Source organism: Mugil cephalus, chromosome 19 (genome assembly GCF_022458985.1).
Source record: "Mugil cephalus isolate CIBA_MC_2020 chromosome 19, CIBA_Mcephalus_1.1, whole genome shotgun sequence".
NCBI classification, from domain to species: Eukaryota; Metazoa; Chordata; class Actinopteri; order Mugiliformes; family Mugilidae; genus Mugil; species Mugil cephalus.
In genome coordinates this window covers 21348999-21373829 of record NC_061788.1, presented here as the reverse complement: position 1 = coordinate 21373829, position 24831 = coordinate 21348999, and the positions used below count along the sequence as shown (strand labels likewise).

General features: G+C 40.2%; 1 protein-coding gene across 2 annotated transcripts; it reads left to right on the top strand.

The window, feature by feature from the left end:
* The first annotated feature begins 433 nt into the window (after positions 1 to 433).
* LOC124997042 (3'-5' RNA helicase YTHDC2) lies at positions 434 to 22998 on the top strand. 2 transcript variants are annotated; one of them, XM_047570545.1, is made up of 32 exons: positions 434 to 581; positions 1507 to 1672; positions 1849 to 1939; positions 2626 to 2822; positions 3421 to 3623; positions 3839 to 4005; positions 4503 to 4605; positions 5816 to 5972; positions 6537 to 6644; positions 6728 to 6873; positions 7000 to 7135; positions 7422 to 7548; positions 7819 to 7884; positions 8615 to 8793; positions 10635 to 10731; positions 11062 to 11149; positions 12406 to 12486; positions 12579 to 12661; positions 12808 to 12913; positions 14029 to 14148; positions 14251 to 14523; positions 16554 to 16680; positions 17174 to 17379; positions 17823 to 18012; positions 18767 to 18858; positions 19290 to 19409; positions 19502 to 19653; positions 20248 to 20395; positions 20560 to 20766; positions 20852 to 21034; positions 22322 to 22396; positions 22486 to 22998. In XM_047570545.1, the coding sequence occupies exons 2-31, from the start codon at positions 1513 to 1515 to the stop codon at positions 22391 to 22393; spliced, it is 4185 nt and encodes a 1394-aa protein (XP_047426501.1). In that variant the 5' UTR covers positions 434 to 581; positions 1507 to 1512; the 3' UTR covers positions 22394 to 22396; positions 22486 to 22998. The 2 variants fall into 2 exon arrangements, with proteins under 2 accessions (XP_047426501.1, XP_047426500.1); XM_047570544.1 differs by having other exon boundaries at positions 20557 to 20766.
* Positions 22999 to 24831: the final 1833 nt, after the last annotated feature.

The window sequence follows — 24831 nt, the reverse complement described above, 5'->3', positions numbered from 1 at the left end:
GCAAGTTATTTTGATGATTAGGGGGAAGCTTTTTTTTTTTTTACCTTCAATGAGTTGAATTCAAATAATCTTGCCAAACGTGTTCTTGGTCCTTATCAAACCTGGGAAAATACTCATAATTCTTTATTATTATTATTATTATTATTATTATTATTATTATTATTATTATTATTATTATTACTTATACATTATTTTTTGGCTTCGTGGAGGGAGGCCGGAAGTAAAGGATGAGAGAGGAGAATGAAAGGACGCATATTATCATTATTACTACTACTATTACAGTTGTTGTTTTAAGCCTCGGCAGTAGTAATAATAGTATTGCTATGATCACCCCGAGACACTTTTTTGAGTGTGCTCGAATTATCTGGTCTCAAATTATACTCGCTGTTACTTATCTCGCCTCCCGACTCTGATTTTGAAAGTTCCGTAGCGGATGCAGCGTCGCGGTGTGTCCCCTTCAGAGCAGATAAACCTTCAGTCCCAAAGCGCCAGAGGAAGAAGTAGAGCAGCAGCCTTCGCCGCTGCACGTCCGTCCCTCACTAGAGAGCCGATTGTACTGGCGAAGCTCCACACTAACCAAGGTACACTACAGTGCAGTTAGCCACTGTGTCGATGACATTCGCTGCGGCATTTTACCACGATGTTTCTCTCACTCCTAGCTAAACCTCTTCTCTGTTTCGATACCAGTGAAACGAAAGCCGCTTTAGTGTAGGGTTCTGAACACAAAACTTAGCTAGTTAGCTAACACAATAACACTTACTCAGAACTGCGACACGACTTAAAATGACATTATTCGTTATCCCATATAGATGATGCGGTTTGGACGTGGCTTCGCGCTTTTTTTTTTAACACTTAACACGAGAGACTGCTCCAAGGCAGCAAGCCTGTGAGAAATACAAAACATTAACAGGCTTTAACTGGATATATTAAAAAAAAGTCACTTTATGAGCGCAGACCTAACGTTCAACAAGTAACGTTACCGCTTACATAGTTTTGTTGTTGTTGTGACTTCAGTTCTTCTTCAACTGCTACCTATAAAAAAATGTACATTAGGAAACACTAGTTGTGGTAAATTATCTATCTATCTATCTATCTATCTATCTATCTATCTATCTATCTATCTATCTATTTTTCTGTCTATCTATCTGTCTCGTCACGTGAAACTCACCTTTGGTGCAAGGTTGAACAAATCGCAGCCTATTTATTGGAATTGCTCCTCATGACTAATTTAAACCATTTAAAATAGGTTGTGTTCCCCTTTTCCACAACATCTACACTTAGACACACTTAAGATGCATACATGTTATAGTGTCATGATCATCAGAGAGCAGAGCTCAAGATTATAACAAACAATAAATAAATCAAGTTTTTATGCCAAGGGTCTTGGCATAAAAACTTCACAATTACAAACAAAAGTTATTAACTAAATCAGGAAGCATCTGAAGTGTGAACCCTTCACTTGATCTTTGATGAGATGTGGTAACATGAACTGTTGTTGTCTTGCAGGTCATCATGTCGAATGCTGGTGCAGCCTCACAAAGACCAGTTAGGAGCCGTGACAAAGGCCGTCACGGTCCCAACTCCTCTGGTGTGAAAGAAATTCACATTGATGAAGAAGTCAAGATAGCAGTGAACAACTCTTTGGACAGGTTTCGCTACAGTGACCAGAGAGGTACCAAATCTTTTTATTGTTTTGTAAAAGCTGAACACTTCTGTGCAGTCAGACTTGTTAAAAGACGTTATTGACAAATGACAAAGGAGTGATTATGCTCAGTGCTCATCCCAGTCCAGAACGGTATGGTGGTGGAGTTTTGCAGAGTGTGCTAATATTTATTCTTTCCTGAACAGAGATGGAATTTCCTTCCTCCTTGTCCAGTACTGAGAGGGCTTTCATTCATCGATTGGCGCAGTCCTTGGGTTACATTTCTAAGAGCAAAGGGTAAGTTCACCCACTAGGAAGTGTCCTCATCAGTAGCTTAGAAAATTAATAACTACAACTGAAAAGGACTTGGGAAATTTACAAAGTTATTTACACTTACTTTATTAAGCATCCATGGTAAGTTGGAAGCCTGAGCATGTAGCTGATGTGGATCTTTTCTAAATGGAAACTACATGGTTACTACAGAGATACCACAAGGTGATAACACGTGTTGCTGGAATTGTCTGCTGTAGGTGTAAACTGACAGCAAATATAACATTAAGGAAGTGGCAGAAAGACACTAGCCTCATTTTCATCAAAACACATTTACCAAAGTGATCTCGACTATAAACTGTCTCCTCACTCCATTCACCTCTAATTAACAAAGGAACGTAAGCAATGTAAACACAGTGACTACATGACTGTAGTTTTGTATTTGGTAGTGACACAAAGAAGAAGTTAAAGTCCGTTGCTGGTCAGTGTGAAACGACATTTATTATAGAAAATGTACTGCACTGTTCAGTGGTACTGAATGTCAATACTGGCTTTATTGGTATTTTATTTGGTGCAGGGATGTTGTCCGTCCTTCCATATTAATAGTTTAATATAATTACTCTAATCACTGTGGTACTGGTTCGTTCCAGCTAGACTGTTTATGAAACTGTGATGTACTCTTTAGGCTAATGCAAGACTTGTCTCTCTTTTAGAAAGGGAACAAATCGCTTCCTCACTGTCAGGAAGAAGGATGGCTCGGACAAGCCTCAGCCGACCACGGCCCTCACGCTTTCCCAAAATTCCATGTATTTCGTCCGCAACCTGCTTCAGAGGTTTCCCTCCAGCAAGAGGGAGCGTACAGACGTGCAGATCAACAGCAAGGGCGGCATGTCTCTGGCTGCAGAACCTGGTGATTGTTTATGTCTGTGTGTGAAGTGGCGCCATGTGTCAGGTTGCAGTGATGCACGTGTGACCATTAATATCCACTCTAGATGAGTTCCTTCTGCTTTCTTGCTGTGAAACAACGAAACAACGTCACACTTCACACGAGGAAAACATTAGTCGATGTGCAACACCCAAAATTTTGAAGAAACTTGTTCACATTTCAGGAGACATAAAATTAGTTGGTAGGTAGCAATTAACAGTTGCTACGTTCACAGTTTCTTTACTCAACATTCACAATTTGCAACTCCTCCCTGAGTCAACAAGCCAATCAGTGAAGTGGTGGTCAGATTGGCTGGAGCAAGAATGAAGAGAGGTAGCAGCATTACTGGCAAATAGTAAAACAGAGATATACATTTTATAACCACAGCAGGCAGTTACATTCTGGTGCGCAAACGTCCACATCACTGCACAAGCAGAATTACTGTATTTTTGAAGTGCATGCTTGTCCTGTGTTATACTCTATGCTGTGTGTGTTTAGCTCAGAGCTTAATATTGCATGCATATCGTTTACTCAGCAGAATTATTTCACTGGGTCACATAATATTCTGTCTCTCCCCCTTCAGACAACGGCTATGACAGGAACAGGGCGAGCGGGTGCCTAAACAACGGTATTCCTATGGTACCTCGGAGGAGGAGTCCATCAGAGCTGGACAGTTTCCGACGTGCCCTGCCTGTGTATGAACATCAGGAAGAGATCGTCCAGCTTATCAGAGAAAATAGGGTGGTGCTCGTGGTGGGAGAGACCGGCTCTGGAAAAACTACACAGGTGGGTCTGTGTATGACGGACACATCTAACTGAAACTAAGTGACATATTTCCTGACTTTTTCAGAAATGCTCCATCATTAAAACTAAAATACAAGATCTGGGAAATGTGCTGCGGTGTTTTTTTTTTTGTTTGTTTGTTTTTTATTTCTATTCAGTCAATCCCCTGACACTGGACAACTTTTTAATCAAAGCACTTTCTTCTTTCTGTTGTGAAGATTCCACAGTTCCTGCTGGACGACTGCAGCAAGAATGGAGAGCCCTGCAGGATCTTCTGCACTCAGCCCAGACGGCTGGCTGCCATCGCAGTGGCTGAGAGAGTGGCAGCCGAGAGAGGGGAGAGTGTGGGCCAGACAGTTGGTTACCACATCAGACTGGAGAGCAGGTAGAATTGACCAAAGCAAATGAAGAAAAGTACATTTCAAGTCCAGTTAAATAAAAAAGCTGCTTTGGATAGACTTATCAGGTTTGTTATAAAAAAACAAAAGGGAAGAATAGTCATTTTTCTACCAGGGATACAGAATTTCATCAGTTTTTTACTGTACATGTTGTACAGTCGACATTATTTCTATAGACAAATGGAAGCGTTATTTGACAACTGAAGCATGCAAGCATTTTATTTCTATTAATAATGATCCCACACTTAAACAAGTAACACATAAATATGTTAATGTACCCTGAAGGTTTGCTTAAAGTCAGTATTTATATTTATACATCCTGGTTTTCCTTGCTTTCTATGGAATTGACTGGTTGAGGATGATCATGAAGTTTAACCCGGACAACCAGCTTCACAGCAGTATAGAGATGAGAGACAACGATAGGGTTTAAAAAAAAAAAAAAAAAACGCATTCAAGAACTAACTGTTGACTTTGCGAACCTTAGGGTCTCTCCCAAGACGCTGCTGACGTTCTGCACATGTGGCGTGTTCCTCAGAACACTGATGGCTGGAGATTCTCGTCTAGCAACTGTATCCCATGTTATTGTGGTAAGCATCAAGGCTATAAATGTAGGCGTCGTTCATTCCCAGAAAGAAAAAAACAAGGTTTATTTCCCGTAAATGTAACTGTACTGAAAACAGGATTTTTATATAAAGCTCGTTCATTTTCTCTGACCAAAAGTAAACGCAGACGTCACATACCTGGAGGAGTAATTTTGCTAACTGCATTGTGGATCTGCACCCAATGCAACTTGCTAGTTAATCACTGCCAGATTCTTCCTCCCATGATTCAGAAAACTTTGTGTTCCTGGAGGAAATTTTAAGGCACAAATGAGAAGTATGACATGCAAGTACAAGACTCTTTTAAGGAACAAAAAACAAAAAATAAAACAATACAAAGTACATACAAATCACTATGGAATAAATGTGTAACTATCCAACCCGTCAGTGGAGAACGTAAACATGACTGTTTGAGTAAAGTGACTGAAGTACAAATGTAAACAGCAATTACAGGGATTATATATTCACATGTTATTGCAGAGGCAACATGGGTAATAAATCTATTGAAAAATAATATAAAGAAATAGGAAAGTGAGATGCTTCTGGTTTATTTACATGTGTGAAGCAGGCTCTGTGGTTCTCCAGCAGCTAAATAACATAATTCAGCTCAATTCAGTTTTATATTCATTTTATAAATAAGAAAAGGCCATTTGCAAAACCCGACCTGGCCAGCCAGGTAGAGACAGAAAAGAGAGGAGAGAGCATCAGGATGAACAGCAGAAGGTATAAAATAAAATATTACATACAGAACTATATATACAGTATATATGTAGAATTAATAGAAATAAAACTTAGCGATAGCTGAAAAGTCATTTCGTTTTGATGATTAAGCATAAGCAGCTAACTCAAATAGAAGACAAAACACAGAGGATGGTGGCAGTTGCAGAATATACTCCCTATTTGCACAAAATATGACAGCATGATGCCACCGCAGCGACATTAAGGGGTAATACGCCATAGTGAAATAAACCAGAACTATTCCCCAAAAGAGTGACTAACCAGTCGGCTTTTTACTGCCCTCTTTAGTTGAGTATTTAAAGCGTGTTTCACATCTGCCTGGTGCTACACACTCCCGTAGTACACCAGGTTAAACCACTGGAGGTCAGCAAAACAAGGTCTTCAACTTCCTGTTTGAGTTGTCTTGTGAACTGAAAGCACAAACACAGTACATCATCTTGAACTGTCTTGCTCTGAACAGGATGAGGTGCACGAGCGTGATGGTCTAACTGATTTCCTGCTAACTAAGATGAGGGAGGTGACTCAGAAGATCCCCACTTTGAAAGTGATCCTCTCCAGTGCTGCTCTGGATATAGAACTGTTCCTTAAGTACTTTGGCTCCTGTCCTGTTATCTACCGTAAGTCATATGAACCGTCATGGTTGGCTTTTCTGTGACAGCTGCAGATAACCTACAAGGAAGGTTAATGTGTAACAACAACCAACACTTCTTAGCTAGACTAAATGCTTGTTTTATCATAACGAAGGCTGAATATTTACTATGTTTCGGGATATTTTACATCCCTGCCACACAACAGTCTTCTCTATAGTGTGTATAAATATCTGTTCTGCTTTTGAGGACATAAAGGAGAAAACAGAATATATTGAATAAGTATTTCCTTCTTTAATAGGATTGCTAGTCAACATGTACAGGAAAACTCTTGCAAATAGGTTGGGCAACAAAGCTGAACAAAAAGGTGCAATCGTATGTACTGCAGCAACACAGGGACATAATGAGGTCCAGCTGTTGCAATATCACCTGTAAAGCTTTAACCATGGTAGAAACAATTTCTCAATAGGAAGACCTGTTTTATTTCAGAGAAATGTATTTATTTACAGAACAAATTCAGTGTTTCTCTAATATGTATAATTGTATATATGGAATATACAATTAGAAGTGTTTTTATGTTTGTTTTTCCTCTAGTCAAAGGGAGACAATTTGAAGTGAAGGATTTTTTTCTAGAGGACATTCTGAGACTGACGGGCTTCAACAGTAAGGACGTCCGGAAATACAAGGAGGACACACAGAGAAGTATGAAGTGTTTACTCAGAAGTCTAGAGCTCTGGGTCTGGTCTGTCTAACTCACTGTGTCTACACTTTATTGTGGTGCTCAGAAGAGAAAAAGGAGAAACGTTTGAGTGAGTGGTGTGAGGCATTGGAGACTGGAGCTGGGGACAAACCGAGGACCCATGTGCTTGCTACAAGCTTACTGCAGGACAGCAGCTGTGGAGACAGAGAGGACAGGCCCTTCAACAAGCTGGTAAACCAAGTCACACACATTTAGTTCAGTTACATTATACACATTCACTGTCAGGATGCTTCTCTACCTGGTGATAGTTTTATGTTTTTGTGTGAAACCTCACTGCTGAATCCGTTTGTGTCACAGACTGAGAACGGCAGAGAGCAGCTGGAGCCGTGGTTGATAAAAGAGATGGACTCCTGCATTACCAACATTTTCCTCAATGAAGACCAGGATGGCTTTATTCAGCTCTTCAACCTCATCCTCAATGAAAGTGTTAACGGTATGACTCTTGTGGCTGATCTGTGTCAGCAGTCTCTGGAATCATTCCATGTTCATGTAAATGATGTATGACATATGATAATAGCGTACATGTGGAGAATAAATCATGTATTTTTTGTATATTTAAATAAATCAAAGGAGCACCTCTGATTGTCATGATGAAACGACAATAATAAATCAAATCTGATTTTCTCCCATGAGCAGATATGTACGGTGTGCTTAAGCAAACACATTCTGTGACGTTTAATGTAATCAGTAGCGTTTTCTTCATGTGTTCTCTTATTCAGTGGACTACACACACAGTGAGACGGGGGCCACGCCTCTGATGGTAGCAGCAGGTCGAGGATTCCTTGTACAGATGGAGCAGCTGCTCCACATGGGCGCAGACATCAACATGAAGGCATCCAATGGATGGTAGGAAAATGTTAAATTACTTTGGTCAAACAGACAATTTCCAATATTTCAAAGATGGAATTATATGATTCAGATTGTTGATGTTGGCTTCCTTTCATTGCCATAGAAGTAGATGACCCATGTAATGTATTAGACTTTTGAAAAGAATAATGTAACATTTAAATAGTCAGTGGTTGTTTTCATAATGTACCCAGTAATGTAGCAGCGTACATTTTAAACCTTACTCTCAAGTCAACATCTTCAAAGATCTCCAAACCCATCTCATTTTAGGACTGCCTTAGACTTTGCCAAACACTTCCAGCAGACAGATGCCTTGGATCTACTCAAATCCTCCATGTGAGTGTAACGTTTACCTTAATGCACAGAACATGTCTTTACACAGTCAGATAAAATACACGTTGTATATTTGTATATTTTTTTTTCTTTTTCTTTTAAACTTTGGAAAAAGGAGAATTCAAAAAGTAGAATTCTCTAGAGCGGCTCGATAGAAATCACTCTGAAGTAAAAGACATATGACAGATCAAGCACTATATCCAGAGACACTCCTTATTTCATGCCTATCCTTGTTATCCTTATAACGTAAAGTACTCTGGTGGCAGCATCCCTCTATCGGGGTAGCAGCAGGGACAGGTTGGTTGTAGTTCAGGGAAGAATGGATGCAGACAATAATATAAGGGCCACTTAAAGCAGAGTGGGGTGAGCCTGGGTGACCATTCATCATCTAAGACAATGCTGGAGTGGATTCAGTGTTTTTGAATGCCCCAACCAAAGGCCAGATGTAAACGCAACAGGTCATCTGCAGAAAGACCCAAAGATGGTAGTTCAGATAGGTCCAATCCAGTCTGGTGCAGTTTGACTGGATCTACAGGAAGAAGGGAATAAACTACCCAAATACAGGTGTGCAAAGCTTTTACAGAGCGATTTCAGTTTGGATTTGTAATAACTTCCAAAAACATGTTTCAGAAGTGTAATTTTTTTAGGTTACAACACAACACTACACATTATGCAAAAAGTGAACAGTTCTAAATAGTCCCTGAAGCCACTGTATGTTCTTGTTGCTGAGCAGTCCTTTGGGAGAGGTGAGAAGCATGGATGAGTCCGCTCTGGTGCAGTGTGCCACTGCAGAGATGAGCGCTGAAGAGCAGGATATGCTCAAACTCTACCACCACAGCTTTGATGATCAGTGGGTGGACCTGGATCTCATCATGGATCTGCTGCACAACATCTGCTCCACTACCAGTGACGGTGAGGCTCGCCATTGCAGACTTAACTTGGGTTAACAACACAGCTGCTTAGTGAGGTTGGTAGACAATGACCTTCTGCCAAGTAAACGTGCACACAGTGACGTGATACGGTTATTAATACTTAGAGAAAATACATCCAGTGGAAAATGTTGACATCAATATAAATGTTGGATTTCCTTTCTGCTATTAAATGGTGTTGTTTGCCATACCAACCTCTAAAACAGGCATGTCAAACATACGGCCCGCGGGCCGGACCCGGCCCGTTGGGTCATTTAATCCGGCCCGGCATAAATTTCTGAGTATGTCAAAAAAAGAAGCGAGTCTCTAGCTAATTTCTATTAAAAGTTGTGATTTTTTAAAATAAATACAAACCAAATGCTCCCTCCGGCCGCTAGGGGGCAGTAAATGTGTAAAAGCGCTCACGTCAAGCATGCGGCACTGACACGAGTTAGTCACAGGAAATAAACATTCGCAACGTGATGTGTCCAAGTAAAAATAAACCGGCAATCTTGCTTTACCATTCACCACTACTAAACAAGTTATCGGTCAACACACCCTTCCCAAAATGGCACTGTCAAAAAAAGAGAGTGGACACGGAGTGCAGAGTTTTCCAGGAGAAATGGACTGAGAAGTATTTATTCACAGAACTGAATGCAAAACCAGTGTGCTTGGTATGTAATCAGCAAGTTGCAGTGTTCAAAGAGTTTAATATTCGGCGCCACTCATCATAAAGACAAGTATGTCATATTAAAGACAATTAATATTGTGCAGTATATTCTCAGCTTCAGTAGGCCCAGCCTAGTAGTTTGATCTGATGTAGTCTAATCTTATTGCCCATGCACTGCTATAACTTTTTTATTTATTTATTTATTTATTTTATTTTATATTTCTTTTTTCATTTATTTCAGAGCAGTATGACAATTAAGGCGAAAATATTTTTTTATAGCTCCCACTTGAGTTTGTTTAGTGTGGTGAGTTGGTTCAGGTGTAAAACTGCATTCACTCAACTGTTAAAATAAACCAGTTGTGAACACATTCACGGCCAAACATGAAAAATCATTTTTTTCCCATTGTTTTTGAATAAATGTGTTGTGCTTAGAAAAGATCCCTTGTCATCCGTGATTATAATATGCAGGGTAGGCTACAAATGTAGGCTGAATGATAAAGCATAGTACTTAAAAACAAAGCTAAATATTTGGAGTTGACATTCTTTTACTGATCCGGCCCACCTGAGAACAGAACGTCTGGATCCGGCCCCAGAGCCAAACTGAGTTTGACATGCCTGCTCTAAAAGGTTCTGTGATGCCCTTCAGAACCTGCCTTGTGGTTGAGTGAGGCTGAACCCACAAATATTTGACTCATGCTAATGCAATAAGACAAATCTGGTGGTAGACTTTCAGGTTAGAAGACCACCATTACTAAGTCGTGTAAGTCAGTGGCCAAAGTTTCTCTTATATTATCCGAATAGACAGAAACAGTAAGCAGTTTAATAATAAGAATGTGGAATTGAAGCAATGGAGGATCATAAAAACAAAGGAGGAGAAATTGGTATCGAGGTAGGGCGACTTCCCTAAACCAATGATCACCAAAGTTGTCTTTGCTTGGTGTCTTTGGAATAGCTTTCCTCCCCCCTGGAATGGCGTCTGTTTTGGTGTTGTTGCACGTAGATCGCCCTCCAGATCTAAAAGCTGCAGCTTAGCTCTTGGAGTTTGATACTTGTATGCAAGTAGTTGCCTCCCTTCATCAACTAGACCGTTTTAATACTGAGAATACTTGATAACTGAGAGAATACATCTACATGGCAGACAGAATGTCACCAGAATGTGTGCTTTTGGTCTTCAGGTGCTGTCCTGATTTTTCTTCCTGGATATGATGACATAGTGGCACTCAGGGACCGCATCATGTATGATGATAAGAGATTCTCCACCCACTCTGAGAGGTAAGATTTATACTGTACATAAGAAGAATGTCACCATCATGTTTTGGTGTGGTAAACATATAAGTAAGAGTAGGCTGTGTTACTGTCCTTGTCCAGATATCATGTTAGATATATTCCAGTCTTGCACTTCTTGCCTCTAGGTGTCGAGCTTTGGGCCTGGGTGGTTGTGAGTGTAACCATTAATGTAACAAACCAGGTTGAATGAATAATCTCAGAAACAACACTACGTTTTAATCGTTTGTGCCATTAGCCCTGTCTGTTGTGCTAAGAACAGATTAGCTTGCAGAGATCGTGTCATTTGTTTGACGTTTATTTTGTGTTCTCTCTAAGCTATCAGGTCTTCACTCTGCATTCAGACATGCAGACTCAGGATCAGAAAAGAGCCATGAAGACCTCTCCCCCTGGTGTCAGGAAGATAGTAAGTCACTGATGTTGCTATTGGCAGTAAATTCTCTATTGAATGCATCTTTCCAATCTGCTTCATATATCTGAATGAATAAGTTGTAGCATATTTTTCATTACTCAAATGCAACTCACACCAGCAGCATCATAACACTTCTCCAAACCTGTTTACTGTGTAACGACTAGTGTTGCCAATTAAAAACCAGGCTGGCATTGGAGGTACCAATCCAACTACAGACACTTGCTGTGTACAAAGGTTTAAATGGTCCAAAGAAAGAAGATAAAATGTAATGCGTAGAAAGAAATGCAGTCAGACTATACTGATTGCGTTTCCCCAGCATCTTGCTCTTGGAGCATCATAGACAAATAATACAATAGCTACAGTAAAGTAGTACGGAGCTGACAGGGAAGCTTGCTCTTTCAAATAGAATGCTGGCAAAATTGAAATAAAAATTTCCATCACGATATTACATGAAATAAATAAATACCATAATAAATATATGAAAATGAGTCCGTAATCTGTCAGCTGTCCATCAAAAGGAATTAGTCTTCACTAAGTACATTAGTGATTGCTCTTATCCCAACATTTATAAGGTAAGGTTTGTTGGTAATTTAAAATTGGTATCCAGGTGTCTTAAAATATACGTTTGGAAAAATAATATGAAGTTTTGGAAAATATACCTCCATTGCTTTTAATATTACAGAACAATTGAGAAACTTTTCATTGAATTGAGTCAGGGATTCTCAGGAAGACCAATCTTACCAATCTGTGTGCCTTGTTTAGGATAAAATACAGTTCAGATAATGAACTCTTTACATTTAAATTGATTTGTGGAACACAAAGGAGCTGATATTTCAGCAGTGCAGTTTCTTTAAATTTTGGAACTGATTTTTTTAGACCGTTTTCATACCAGTACTTGCATATATACAATACTGTACAGTACTGTACAATACTTTTCAGGTGCCTAATGTTTACATTCTCATCCATACCAGTAAGAGAGGGGTAGGGTCAATCACATGGTTATTCAGCAGTAGTACACAGCACAAAGAACAATACCAGCAACAATACCAATCACCAGTCCCTAGAACAACACACATCCTGGAACAGCCTAGCTGCCAAGAACTGTACAGTAGTGATTTCTATTATGAGTCAATAGTATGGTTTTCCCTTTTTATGTCATTTGTATCATGTGTTTTCTTTCAGTTCATATTGCAGTATTCTATGATCCACTCACTATGAAATAGATTATACCGTGTCTTTTTTTCTTGCAGATTCTCTCTACTAATATTGCTGAGACAAGCATCACCATCAACGATGTGGTCTTTGTCATTGATTCGGGAAAAGTCAAGGAGGTGCTGCCGCTGTTCGATTTGCAATATGAGAGCAGCATCTAACAATGGGAAAAATATGTGTGGTCGCTAATACATGTTGTTTCCCTTTTTAGAAGTCTTTTGATACCCTCAGTCATGTATCCATGTTAAAGACAGTCTGGATTTCAAAAGCCAGCGCTCTGCAACGGAAAGGAAGGTAACATAAATAATGTCAGTACATTCTTTACATTCAGTCCCCAGCAGCAGGTCTTTTTTTTACTTGTCTCCTGCCATTTTATTCTCTTAACATTCAATGGTTTATTTTTCAATCATCTAAAAAAAAATCATGTGACGTGTCCACAGAGCCGGACGCTGCAGACCAGGGGTTTGCTTCCATCTGTTTAGTCGACTCAGGTTCAAAAACATGCTGGATTTCCAGGTTCCACAGTTGCTGCGGATGCCACTGCAGGTAGAGACACGCACACAGCCATATTTCACTCTTTACTATGTTATACCGACATTAATGGTTCAAAAAGTATATTAACAAGTCATTTCTTTTTTAATTTACTATTTCCTGGAGTTATTGAATTTACTTGTACATAATAGTGTTAAAAACATATTGGGTCCATCATGTGCTTATAGGCCTGTTAACACAGATTCTGTTTATCATGAGAAATAGTGAATGGGTATACTTTGATTCCTGATGCCATCGAATATTTATATATATATTTGTATTTGAATAAAATTCAAGGTGTAAAAATAATTTTTTTTGAGTTACACATTTTGGATATGTAAGTGTAAAATAAGTATTCTTTAATTATCTATCCTAATAATTATGGATGTATATGCACTATTGGTAGTTAGCACTGATGCCTCACAGCAAAAAGGTCCAGGTTTGAGTCCAGCTCAGGCCTTTCTGGGTGGAGTTTGCATGTTCTCCCTGTGTCTACATGGGTTTTCTCTGGGTACTCCGGTTTCCTCCCACCTCCAAACACATGATTACATCACCTGATTGGTGACTTCAGTTTGACCCTGGTTGTGAGTGTGAGTGCAAATGGTTGTTTGTCTGTATGTTAGCCCTGCGATCGACAGGACAAGCGGTAGTAGAAGATGAGATAATGGAGTATTGCTCGATGTTCTGCATTAAATGCTCAGTAGACTGTGGCTCAGTAAGTAGAGCTGCTAGCGGTTTGATAGCAGGAAGACACTGAACCTACAGTTGCTCTGGTTTGTGTTAATGTGTGTGTACTTCTGTGAGCGAAAGGGGAAGATGGGTCTGTGACTGTAAAGCGCTTTGAGTACCAATAGCTATAAAAACAAGACCATCACCAATAGACAATAGTGACTTACCAAGCTAACAGACAAATGCTAACATGAGAGAACCTGACTGTAGACGTGTCAGTTGAGTCGTGTTTCGTCCAGTCACAGCCTCCTCTGTCGCAGAGTCGAGACTGCACCCTGACTCCTGAACGTCACTCAGTCAGAGCAGGGCACAAACGGTCTGAAATAAAATCTAGTTTAGTGATGTTTTGTTTCCTCCTCTTGTCTGGTGTATGCAGACTCATGTCATGTTGTGTGTTTAAGGAATTGTGTCTGCAGACCAAACTGCTGGCTCCCTCCTCATGTCCAGTAGCTGATTTCTTGTCCAGAGCTCCTCAGCCTCCTCCTGCACATGCAGTCCGTAACGCTGTTCAAATGCTAAAGGTAACAAAACTGACACAATGCATATACAGTATGGGATTTACTTTGTGTAGATTCACACATGCCAACGTTTTCTTTGTGTTTGTATTAACACCGTCTCTTCAGACAATAGATGCTATGGACCAGTATGAGAACCTGACAGATCTGGGCTACCACCTGGCTGATCTACCTGTGGAGCCTCACCTGGGCAAGATGGTGCTGTGCGCTGTTGTGCTCAAGTGTCTGGACCCCATTCTAACCATTGCATGTACCCTAGCCTATCGAGATCCCTTCATCCTTCCCACCGAGAGCTCCCAGAAAAAAGCGGCCCTACACTGCCGCAAGCGTTTCACTTCCAACAGTTTCAGTGACCACATGGCCTTGCTGAGAGCTTTCCAGGTAAGTGGTTGTTGTTTTTGTTGTTGTTGTTGGTTGTTGCTGTTGCTGTTGCTGTTGTTGTTGTTTCTCTCAGCAGTGTGGTTTGTTATGTCTCTTAGATATGATCAAGATATGTTATATACAGTCCCCTCCAAAAGTATTGGAACAGCAAGGCAAAGTCCCTTGTTTTACATTTGGGTTTAAGATCAAAATAATGTCAGCTTTTATTTCCTGGTATTCACATCTAGATGTGTTAAACAACTCAGGATATATGACCGTTTGTATTACACCACAGCATTTTTAGGTGAGCAAAAGTAATGGAACAAATAATCTTATAGTAAATAACATTTAATATTTGGTGGCATAACCCTTGCTTGCAATGATTGCCTCAAGCCTGCGACCCATCGACATCACCGAACTGTTGCATTCTTCATCTGTGATACTATTCCAGGCTTTTACCGCAGCTTCTTTCAGTTCTTCATTGTTTGGGGGGGTTCTCCCTTCAGTCTCCTCTTCAGGAGGTGAAATGCTGCTCAGTTGGGTTAAGGTCAACTGATTGACTTGGCCAGTCTAAAACCTTCCACTTTTTTCTCCTGAAGAAGTCCTTTGTTTTGTTGGCAGTGTGCTTTGGGTCATTGTCCTGTTGCATGATAAAATTACTCCTGATTAGTTTGGATGAATTTCTCCGTAAACTGGCAGACAAAATGTTTCTGTACACTTTGGAATTCATTCTGTTGTTACCATCATCAGTTACATCAGCAATAAATATTAATGAGCCTGTTCCAGAAGCCGCCATGCACGCCCAAGCCATGACATTACCTCCACCATGCTTCAGATGAGCTTGCATGCTTTGGATCATAAACAGTTCCTTTCTTTCTCCACACTTTTGCCTTTCCATCACTTTGGAAGAGATTAATCTTGGTCTCATTAGTCCATAAGATTGTGTTCCAGAACTTTTGTGGCTCATCTCTGTACTTCTTTGGAGATCTCAATCTGACCTTCTGATTCTTACTACTGATGAGTGCTTGCATCTTTTGGTATGGCCTCTATTTTTTGCTCTCAGAGTCTTCTTCAAACAGTGGATTGTGATACCTTCACCCCTGCACTGTGGAGGTCGTTGGTGATGTTTGGGGGGTTTTCTTCACAGCTCTCACAATATTTCTGTCATCAACTACTGTTGTTTTCCTTGGCCGACCTCTTTGACGTCTGTTGCTCAGTCCACCAGTAGTTTCTTTCTTATTAAGGACATTCCAAATTGTTGTGCTTGCTATGCCCAGTGTTTGTCCAATGGCTCTGATTGATTTTCCTTCTTTTCTCAGCTTGAAAATGGCTTGCTTTTCTTCCATAGACAGCTCTCTGGTCTACATGTTGGTTTATCCTCTATAAGAAGAAATTCATACTTTATAGGTTTCAACCCAGGCCAAAAAGTAGACTAGTCATGCAGAGCTATTTAATGTTTGAACAATCAACCTTAAAGGAAACACCTGGTCAACAATGTTCATGTTCCAATAGTTTTGCTCACTTGAAAAATGGGTGGGTTCAAACAAAGGGCAGTGTGTCCCAAAAACAGTAAATACCAGGAAATAAAAGCTGACATTCTGAACTCTTGCCTCATACTCATCGTTTGAGTCATTTAAATCCAAATATCTTAAGTGAACAACAGAAACAAGGGAATTTGCCTTGCTGTTGTAATACTTTTGGAGGGGACGATATAAAGGAAAATCATCATTAGTATCTTATCTTTTATCATTTTTTTCAGTCACATTGAACAGCCTTTATTGAATTACTACTGGTTTGACTTTCATTGATCTATTATTTACCCATGTCCTATTTTATATTCAAGCCTCCCACGTCAGCAGACCCTTTTAACAGAATCCAAACTAAATTTGCTGATGATTTAATGATTAATGAGGAGATATGTGAAACATCAGGACAGGGTTATTGTCTTCTGGTTAAAGAGGGATGTTATGTGTGGCACTTTATCATGTTATAGACACAGTACGAGGACTAGTGTTGGATGATTTTGTCATGTATGTCCTCTGTGGTGTCAGGCATGGCAGAAGGCTCAGAGCGATGGTTGGGGGAGAGCTTTCTGTGAGAAGAACTTCCTGTCCCAGGCTACCATGGACATGATACTTGGCATGAGGACACAGCTGCTGGGACAACTCCGTGCCATTGGTGAGTTCAAATTGCATTTTGTTTATCTTCCATTTAGTTATTTACTTAGTAAGTGTGTTGTAGAACCCAGAATAAACTAGTTCTGGGTTGCGTTTCTAGATGTTCAGCACTAGTGAGTTCCATTATACGCACTGGGTAGTGCTACATAGAGAACCCTCAAAACACCCTGTAATTGAAAACATTTCGCATTTAAAAGTGGGAAGAGATGTCAGTAAGCTAATGTTATAGAGTGGTAGACAAATGCAAGAAGTGAATTCAGATTCAGAATTCAACTAAAGGCCACTATACCTGGAATACAGAGGGGAGGTTAAAATAAAAATATAAAAGACAGATTTCTGTTTAATAATAAATGTAAAAAAAATAAATTTAATAAATGTTAATTTTTTTTTTCTGATTGGAAAATTACACGTAAAAAGTGGAGCCATTGTTTTTTGGTCAGTTTTAAAGAATTTACAAAAACTTCCATCAAAACATTGTGCCTGTTTTCCCCCAGGTTTTGTGCGGGCCCGTGGGGGCAGCGACATCCGTGATGTGAATCTAAACTCGGAGAACTGGGCCGTGGTGAAGGCAGCCCTGGTGGCTGGCATGTATCCAAAAATGGTCCATATCAACCAGGAGACCTCCCTGCCCTCTAGTAGCAGGGAGAAGAAGGTTCACTTTCATCCTACGTCTATCCTGAACCAGTCCAAGTTCAAGGAGGTACGAGTACTAGTATCACTAGAAGGATCTTCTTCACCCTCTACCCCCTAGGCATTGCCACGTGGACTAGACCTTTACAGCAGTGTTTATGAGTGCATTTGTTTTATTCAGCACTCGTAACCAGTTATCACAAATACTAAGGACCCATATGTAAATGTCTTGGTTATAAAACAAAAAGCAAACCCATAAACCACATAAAACTTTACAGTAAGGCAGTTGAGAAGAGCAAAATTTGTTTGCCATTTACCTAATGATTTAGTAGTAGTATTTTTTTTATACTTGCTTTATGCATAATATATAAATAAATTGCAATTATATGTTATTATTTAGTACAATTTCCTCACTTTCTTTCTATTAGTAGTTATTTACCAGGTAGAGGACAGGAGCTGTGTAAATGAGAGTGTTGTACTGTAGGTGTGTAGTCATCGTTTTTTGCTCTTTAGAACAGTCCAGCCAAGTCGACCCAGGCCCTTCCCACAGACTGGCTCATCTATGACGAGATGAGCCGAGGACACAGGATGGCCAGTGTCCGCTGTTGCTCCCTTGTGACGTCCATCACTATTGCTATATTTGGAGGTTGTGCCAAACTACCCAGCTCCACCCTCCACGAACCTGCCGTACAGAACAGTACTGGTAAACAGAAACTTAACTCTTTGACTGCATATTTTCTGCTCTACTATGTCGTGTTCGTATCAGTAAAATCCTATGTTCTACCATGTCATATGCCACAAAATATGTCTGTCAGCTTATGGCCCCAAAGAACACATAACAGAGAACAATGAACAAAGGTGGATAAGGACAAAAACATCACAACCCGATCTGTGTCAAGGCTTGCTATTATTTTCAAACGATATAGTGTGTCCAAGTTTGTGATTAAAGAGAATAATGTAGGTTAGTTCGCATGAATCACTAGTTTGTGAACATTACTCTGTACATAATCTGCAATCTGGGGCTCTCCTTCTCATTCTGTCCACAAGCCAATAGACACAGATAACGTCCTGAGTTCCAACCAAGAATAAGGACACAACAGCCTTTGTAGATACAGAAAAACTGATGGCTACTCAAACAAAACACCCAGAGGAATATGGTCACGAGCCTTTGACACAAATCACATGAAAGCTGAATGAGCATCTCCCAGGACGTCTCCAGGACATGAACAAGTGTGAGGTGGACCAGGATCTAATTCTCTTCCCTGAGATTCTGATAACAAGATTGGGAATAAACCGAGTCGTCCATTCAGTTTGTCTGGTTTCTGTCATTGTCTTGTCCTTCTGACTGTATTGGTAGCTGAGCACCACACTTGTACCAACTGAAAGGGAACATTGCCTCCTTGTTGTTACCATTGTTAGTCACTTCACAGTATTTCAGGTCTGTCTGTTTTCTTTAGACAGTCCACTAGATGACTTCAGTGACAGTGACACAGAGGACCTCACAGAGATGAGGATAGATGAGTGGCTCGTCTTCCATTTGGACAGAGAGGTGAAAGAACATCCCCATCAAAACCAACCTCTCAACCTTTTGAACCTTACTTTATGAGCAGTGAAGACATTCTTCTTCTTAAGAGATTGTGTTCTATGCCAGTGTTTGCCAAAATATTTGACGACGGTGTTCTCGTTGATAGAATAAGATAATCAGTCAGTCAATTTTCACTCAATTGTTTAATTAAAATGTTTCAGGACCAGTGATTTCTGTGTAGACAACACTATCATCCACAATATCTAGATCTAAAATTTAGGTGTCAAGAGTAACAGGAGCACACTGACTGATTTGGCCTAAATGAAATAAATTTGCAATGGGAGCAGTACTACTATTTTTCTATAACCTTAAGACACTGCATCTCTGTTATATTTTTACTGCTAATGGTGGATAGGACGTGACACCACATCCCTCGCTGTGTATGTTGTTGTCAGACTGCTGGACTGGTGTTTGACCTGAGGCACAAGTGGCAAAATTTGTTCATCAAGAGGATCCGTTGTCCTTCAAAGCCCTGGTCTCAACAGGATGAGGCTATCATCCAGGCTCTGGTTTCTGTATGTGATACTCTTCATTGTTCCTCTTATATCTCACTTGATTGGCGAGATGGCCTCTGCTTACTGACTGGAGTTCACATGACCTCCTCCAGGTGCTTGGAGCAGAGGAGCAGGCAGCAGGCCTGCAGCAGCCCACAGGGATTGGTCAGCGACCCAGGCCAATGACATTAGAAGAAGGGCCGAGGGCCTCTGTGAAGAACTCCAAGAACAACCCCCAGCCACCCACCAGCAGCACCAGTGACAGGTAGCAGGAATTCTCAGAATTACTTGCATGATAGTATTTTTTTGGTGTTATATATTCAGAGTTACTTGCTTGGTATTACAGTAACGCTCAATGTTACCTCTCATGTAGGCAATCTCAGTGCTGCTCTTCCTATCTACTCTGCTACTTTTTTGTCTCTTTTTCAAATGTCTGTTCACACCAGAAACATACGCACCATAAAGTCACTGTTTGTAAATAACCCGCTGTGAGACTATGAAATTAAAAGAATTCTATAATAAGAAACTAGATAAGTAAGCACATGAATGAAAGTTACTACACCTGCACGACGCAACACACTCATGATCCTGGATCCTGCTGTTTTACAACATCACAAGTGTTATATTATCACATTCATTACTGGTGAATTTCATTAATCTGTTCCTGTAGTTTTATAATGATAGATGTGTGTGACCTTTCACCCAAGACCTGGGGCTTAACATGGCCACAGGGTGAACAGGGTGTGTTCTTGATGACGTTTCATACAGTGTGTCATTCTGTGCTTGCCTGGGCTTGTGTTTTCTAAGAATCCGTCATGCTTCGTTAATGCTACTCTACCATTTAACCGTTTCCCTTCAGGGCTTGTCGGATTCCAGCGAACAGCAGAAATGAGTCTTCACTGTCCATAAATCTGCTTTCTGAAGACCCTCACTCTTCCAGTAGTTCTGCTTGCTCTCTGGCTTTGGACAGACCCTCTGACTCAAAGGGTCCTTCCACCTCAGGAAAGGTATCCACTGTCTGCCAAACACTGCTGATATTACAACATCTGCACATTTGAATACAACCACCATCATTCATGCATGCTGTAATCCATTTCATCTCTCTTTTATAATCTTTTAAACGTGTACAGTATATTTACACCGACATTGTTGTTGTCTTTGTTCCCAGCAGGTCTTAAAGCCGGCGTCCCCTAGGCCGGGCTTTTCATCAGTCCGATACTTCATTATGAAGAGCAGCAACATCAGGAATGTAGAAATTTCTCAGCAGAAAGGGATCTGGTCTACTACACAAAGCAATGAGAACAAACTCAGCAAGGCCTTCCTGGGAAATAGCCTCATCATCCTCATCTTCTCTGTCCAGAGTTCTGGACACTTCCAGGTAAAACTGACAGGAAAACAGAACTTTGACATGGTTGTCAAAGTCTTTTAACAGTCAAAACTAATACATTTGACCTTTTTCCCAGGGTTATGCCCGCATGACGTCAGCCATCAGTCAGGAGAACTGTCAGGACTGGGGCCTGGTGGGACTAGGTGGAGTTTTCAGTGTAGAGTGGATTCACAAAGAGAGTCTTCCCTTCCAGTGCACCCAACACATCCTCAACCCATGGAACGACAACAAGAAGGTCCAGATCAGCAGGGATGGACAGGTACATAGACAGAGTTCAGCTGAGTATGTGCTTCATATCGTACACAGATGGAGAGAACCCCATTCTAGAAACATGTGCTTGGTGAGAGCTTGTCTTGCCCCCTTCCACAAGAGAACAACAAAGTAGTGCCCACAACATGTACGGTTTGGTCCACATATGTACACACATTGTAGCTTTCAATCAAATATATTCAAGTCACAGTTTTATGATGAATATTGAGTGTTTATAGATCAGCTATAATTTGATGGTATTCACTTCCAAATTGTGGGAGGGGCTTAGGAACTTTTAGAAGATTTAGGATTTTCCTTCAATATGTCATCATCAACTGAGCAGATAAAAGGTCTGGAGTAGTTTGTGAGTGTGGCATTTATGTGTGGAAGATGTTGCTCTGTTGCTCAAATGAGCTCTAAATGCAAAAGAAACAGATCCTCCTAAGGATATAACAACAACAACAACAAACCCAATAGGGATGTAGCAGGAGCATTTTCAACGATCAGATCAAGAATAAAAAAACAACATAGGAAGCCCTGAATGTCTGAAGAAAATTATTACTTGGCAGAAAGTGAAGAAAAAGGAATATTAGACTGTTCAAAAAATATCAGTGTCTGCTTTTTTTTTTCTTTACAAACTGTATAAGCTATAAAATGCTTAAATATTCAGCTTCCTTGTGAATCACTGAACTAATATTTAGTTTGGAATCGACCTACTTCTGACATTCCAGCCGAGGACTGCAGTCCACAATTCCTCTTTATTTCTTGGGTTTTCCACAGAAACAGGCTTTCTGATTCTTATCCCACAAGTTGTGTATTGGGTGAAGGTCCAGTGATTGGGCTGACTACTCCAGAACATTTATCTTGCTAGTCTGAAACCAAGATGCTACTCCATTGCTGTGTTGTTTGAGGTTGTTGTTGTCTTGTTGAAACATACACACAACTCATTTCAAGGGAATCTCCTCTTTGGCATAAGACAACCGGTATTTTGATCATGATCTTGGTATATCATTAATAGGCCTGACACCATAGTACAAGAAACATCCCCATATCATGATGCTGGCACCACCATGCTTTGTGTGTAGGCTGCTGTGGCTTGAATTCAGTGTTGTTTAACAGTCTGCGGCTCCTTGGAGTAAATGTTGCTTTCATTGGTCTGTTACTCTACACATCATATTGGTTACACACTGGTATTTTCATTTGCCATTGTAGGTGCCACAAAATGAGCACAAAATATTTATATAATTTTGAAAAATACTACAGACAAACATTTGCTCATCGTTTTTGTTTCATGTAGGAGTTAGAGCCCCAAGCAGGCAGCCAGTTGCTATTACTGTGGGAGAGAAACTCTGGGAATCAACTTCACTAAGAGGTAACATACATTGTGCACTAAAATAATCATCGGTTGAGTGATAGATATTTTCCATATGTCATGTTTCACTTCTGTTTGACTTCCAACAGTTCACTGCACGACAAAAGATTGATCCGAAGAAGAGGAGTTCATCTCCTGTGTTCCGTTTGTCTTTTGCTTTTGTTTTTAATATGTGAGTTCTCTGAAATTTTTATTCATAAAGGTACATGCATTCTTAAGCAGTTTGTTCACAATAAAATGTCTGTGGTTCGATGAAATGTCCTAAAATGAATTTCAAAAAAGAAAATCATTCTGTTTGTTAAGATGATGTCTAGTTTGTTTTCATGCTTTGCTTTGACGGCTGAGTGAGTCTGTGTTAGTGTTCTGTTCTGTTTGGTCAAGCTTTGTTCTGGTGCCTTTTATTATACCTCAGATTAACTGGACATTGTCAGAGACTGTTTATGGAACTGATGAATATACACTAATTTATGGTTTTACAATTTAAACATTAAAATCTAGTTTGTTTTTTTATGCTTTTTGAGAATGAGGGATGAGCTGTGGACTGTTGAGGTGAGACATGATTGTGTAAATGGTGCGACTAAATAAATTAGAGGTTCATTTCACTTATGTTTGGTTCAGTTTCATTTTTATAGCACCAATAACAATTCCAATAGTCTCAAGATGCTTTACAGAATCCAGAGCCTGAAACACCCAGAGCTAGTACTAAGAGGGTGGGGGCAAGAAGAACCCATCCGCTGAGAGGAGCAGGAGGAACGAGATGACACATCTGTCATACATACCTAAAAGAATACATGCAGCGTCTAAACATCATACCAACGAGATTACAAGATATAGATGCATGTTACATGAGACACTGACAATGAACAGAGGACAGAGACGGTATAAAAACATTAATGGAAGAAAGATTTAATGGGCATGGAGTGCTCATAAAGGTACTTTTATGGGAATAACAAGGCCACACGGTTCATAACATGCAATAGAGCAGTAACAGGACATAAGAAAGTAAAGGAGAAGTCCCTCAGTAGCCTAGAGCTATGGCAGCATAACTATTGGACTAAATAAAGTGCAGACAGGGTAAGTGTAAATATAGTTACAGTAGAGATGGCGTCCCAAACCCACTCTTAATCATGAGCTCATCTTAAAACCCAGTTATCACTGATGTCCTCTCAGCTGTCTCACCCAGCCCTCTGACTGAGATCTAAGAGCAGCCAGGATCTGTATGAAGGATGAAACGGCCTGATTAGAAAAAAACAAAAATAAACAAAAACGTAGGTCCATTAATCGATTGTTAATCATTAATTCAGGTTAATCCTATCAATGGAACAGGAATGGCAGGGATCACTTCAGTGTCTGATTGGCTGTAGTCATGGGATGGACTCATTCATTCAGTCTGGTGATTCTCTGTGTTCATGCTTCCTGTTTTACTTTGACACGTTACTTCCTCATGTGTCTTGTTTTTCCTTCTGGTCTTCACCTGTGCCTTCCTGACCTGTGGTAAATGGTCTTGAGTTTGCACAGCCCTTTTCAACGTATTGGTACTCAAAGCACTTTATATGTATGCGCTCGTTCATCACACACATTCACATGTGATATAGTAGTTACCAGGCCAGTTATCAGGATGACTGGAAGCTGACCGTGAGTGTGTTTGAAAGGTTGCTGCATGTCACTAACTGCAGAAATGGGCAAGTCTGGTTTGAGCTGGAATGAGAAGCACACTGATAAATATCTAATCGACTTAATTAATAGACTATTGCGATTGTCCCATCATTGGATCACAAATACAGTAATTCTGACGGTAATCGTCTTGGTGAAGACTCCTCCATTAAATGAATGTGTCGACTACATGATGTAAGCTTCATATTTGTTGTGTATTTAGCTGCAAGGCAACAGTCAAATGAACGTAGGAGCAAACTAAAAAGCCCTTAAGAAAAGAAAACTAGTTTCAAAGTAATAAGTTACTGCTATCTTAATATGCTTTGAAACCACTTTTAATGCTTCTCTATTGTAGGATGATATTGGTATAAAATAGCACAATAGTGACTAGTGAAAGTCATGCAAAACAATGCCTACAATCTTACCTCCAACAAGACTCCATATCCGATTAAAGCTGGTATATTATACATATCAGTTGTAGCTTGTCAACTTTTTAAATTCACACTTGGCTCAGGTTTTGTACTTTATTTGAACTTTGGACTCTACCTCGGCCTAGAGCCTGCGCTACAGAGGAAGTTCAACATATTTAGGATATCTTTTCATTATCTGGTTTCAGTAAGCCTAACAATGACAATGCCGCTGATCTGTCACGTGATGGTGGTTATCAGGCCGGCTGCCCCAGGATTTCTGGGTTTGCTGGAAACTGACTGAGTGAGTGTGTCTGAATCCAAGCAGTGGCGGTTGCTGCACAGAAATGGGCAAGGCTATTTAGAGCAGAGTGA